General features: G+C 45.8%; 1 protein-coding gene across 1 annotated transcript in view; it reads left to right on the forward strand.

Moving 5' to 3' along the window:
• Positions 1-1,593, forward strand: part of LOC113203870 (zinc finger protein 431-like) — a 39,395-nt gene extending 37,802 nt beyond the window's left edge. Inside the window, exon 2 of the mRNA XM_026418786.2 lies at positions 144-1,593. Within this exon, the coding sequence (XP_026274571.1) occupies positions 186-1,298 (1,113 nt within the window). The 5' untranslated portion in view covers positions 144-185 and the 3' untranslated portion in view covers positions 1,299-1,593. The remainder of the gene's footprint in view (positions 1-143) is intronic.
• Positions 1,594-1,622: the final 29 nt, after the last annotated feature.

Consider the following 1,622-nt stretch of genomic DNA (forward strand, 5'->3'; position numbering starts at 1 on the left):
TTCTGATTACTTTTTCTCGCTTTCCTTACAAGTTTTGTTTTTGTCGGTTTTTGTGACATGACATGCTTTATTGGTTGTAAAATGGAACCGTCTAAAATTTGTCTTCCCCTCGGTATACTGATAGGGCTCTTATATTTTCGCAGGCAGTTGCTTTTGTTCGCTGAGTTCCACGCTGTGCCTCCATCATGCCTGTGAAGTGTGAGGTTTGCAGCCAGGACTACGACACGCCCATTGCTCTGTCGCTCCACATAGGCGTTCATCATGCCGTGGGCGACAGGCCGTTCAAGTGCATCGTGTGCCCTAAGACGTACAAATCCAAACCGGGCCTTGAAGTTCACTACCGCCTCCACACGGGCGAACGGAAGTTTAAGTGTGACGTGTGCAACATGACGTTTATGGAAGCTGTCGTTCTGAAGAGGCACATGATGGTTCACACTGGGGAGAGGCCGTACGAGTGCTGCATGTGCGACAAGAAGTTTACAAACTCCGGGAATCTAAGAAGCCATGTGTCATCAGTCCATGTAGAGATTGAGAAACCATTTGAATGTACAGTGTGCAACATGCGGTCAACAAGTGAGCATTTTCTTCAGGAACATATTGCAATAGTTCACAATAATGAGAAGTCTTTCGAGTGCACCGTGTGCCACAAGAGGTTTGGTCGTCCGACTGCGCTTTCAGCGCATATGCGGTATCATACGGGAGAAAGGCCGTACAAGTGCTCCTTCTGCCCGAAAGAGTTTCCCGACAGTCGTGATAAGATAAAGCATGAGCGCTCACATACCGGAGAGAGGCCTTACGAGTGCACGGTCTGCCATAAGAGGTTTACGCAGGTTGGTGCTCTGAAGATGCATTTGCTAATTCACACGGGGGAAAGGCCATTTAAATGCCACATGTGCCCCAGGTCGTTCACACAAAAATCTGTCATGCAGGAACATGTTCGCACGCACACTGGAGAGAAGCCGTTTGAGTGTACCGTGTGCAAAATGAGGTTTGCTCGGAATTTCACCCTAAGATGTCATCTCATGTTCATCCATACCGGGCACAAACCAGTCTCGTGTCCCTCGTGTTCAGAGTCATTTGTCACCAACAGTAATATGAGAAACCATTATCGAGCTCACCATTCAAAAGTGAAGCCCTACGAGTGCACCCTGTGCCACAAGAAGTTCTTGTATTCTTGCGACCTGAAAAATCACATCAGAAGAATGCACACGCAGCTGTTTAAGTGCACTGAGTGCCTCAAGCAGTTTTCCAAAGCGGAGAATCTGATGTCCCATTTGTATAGCCACCTAGGACAATGATGGTTAAAATCTAGTCTTTAATGTAATTGTCACTGAACAAGTCCTGGATAGACATATTTTTTTAAAATTATAAATGTCCCTTCGCTGGCCTTCCTTGTTCATGCATGATTAATTTTTTTGTTTTTGCAGTAGCTACGTATGTGATCTCTTATTTGTTTTTGTAACGAACTCATTTCTTGCTATCTACTTCTTCTTTTCGTTTTGATTGAGAGTACTCTGCAGTTGCGTTGCTGACGAACAACGCCCCCGGGCTTATGTTTGCATTTACTTTGAAATGAACTGACGCGTCTCTCTACTCGTTTGTTTTCTTTCTCTGCCCCCCCC

The sequence above is a fragment of the Frankliniella occidentalis genome, unplaced genomic scaffold (genome assembly GCF_000697945.3).
Source record: "Frankliniella occidentalis isolate FOCC.00 unplaced genomic scaffold, Focc_3.1 Scaffold327, whole genome shotgun sequence".
NCBI classification, from domain to species: Eukaryota; Metazoa; Arthropoda; class Insecta; order Thysanoptera; family Thripidae; genus Frankliniella; species Frankliniella occidentalis.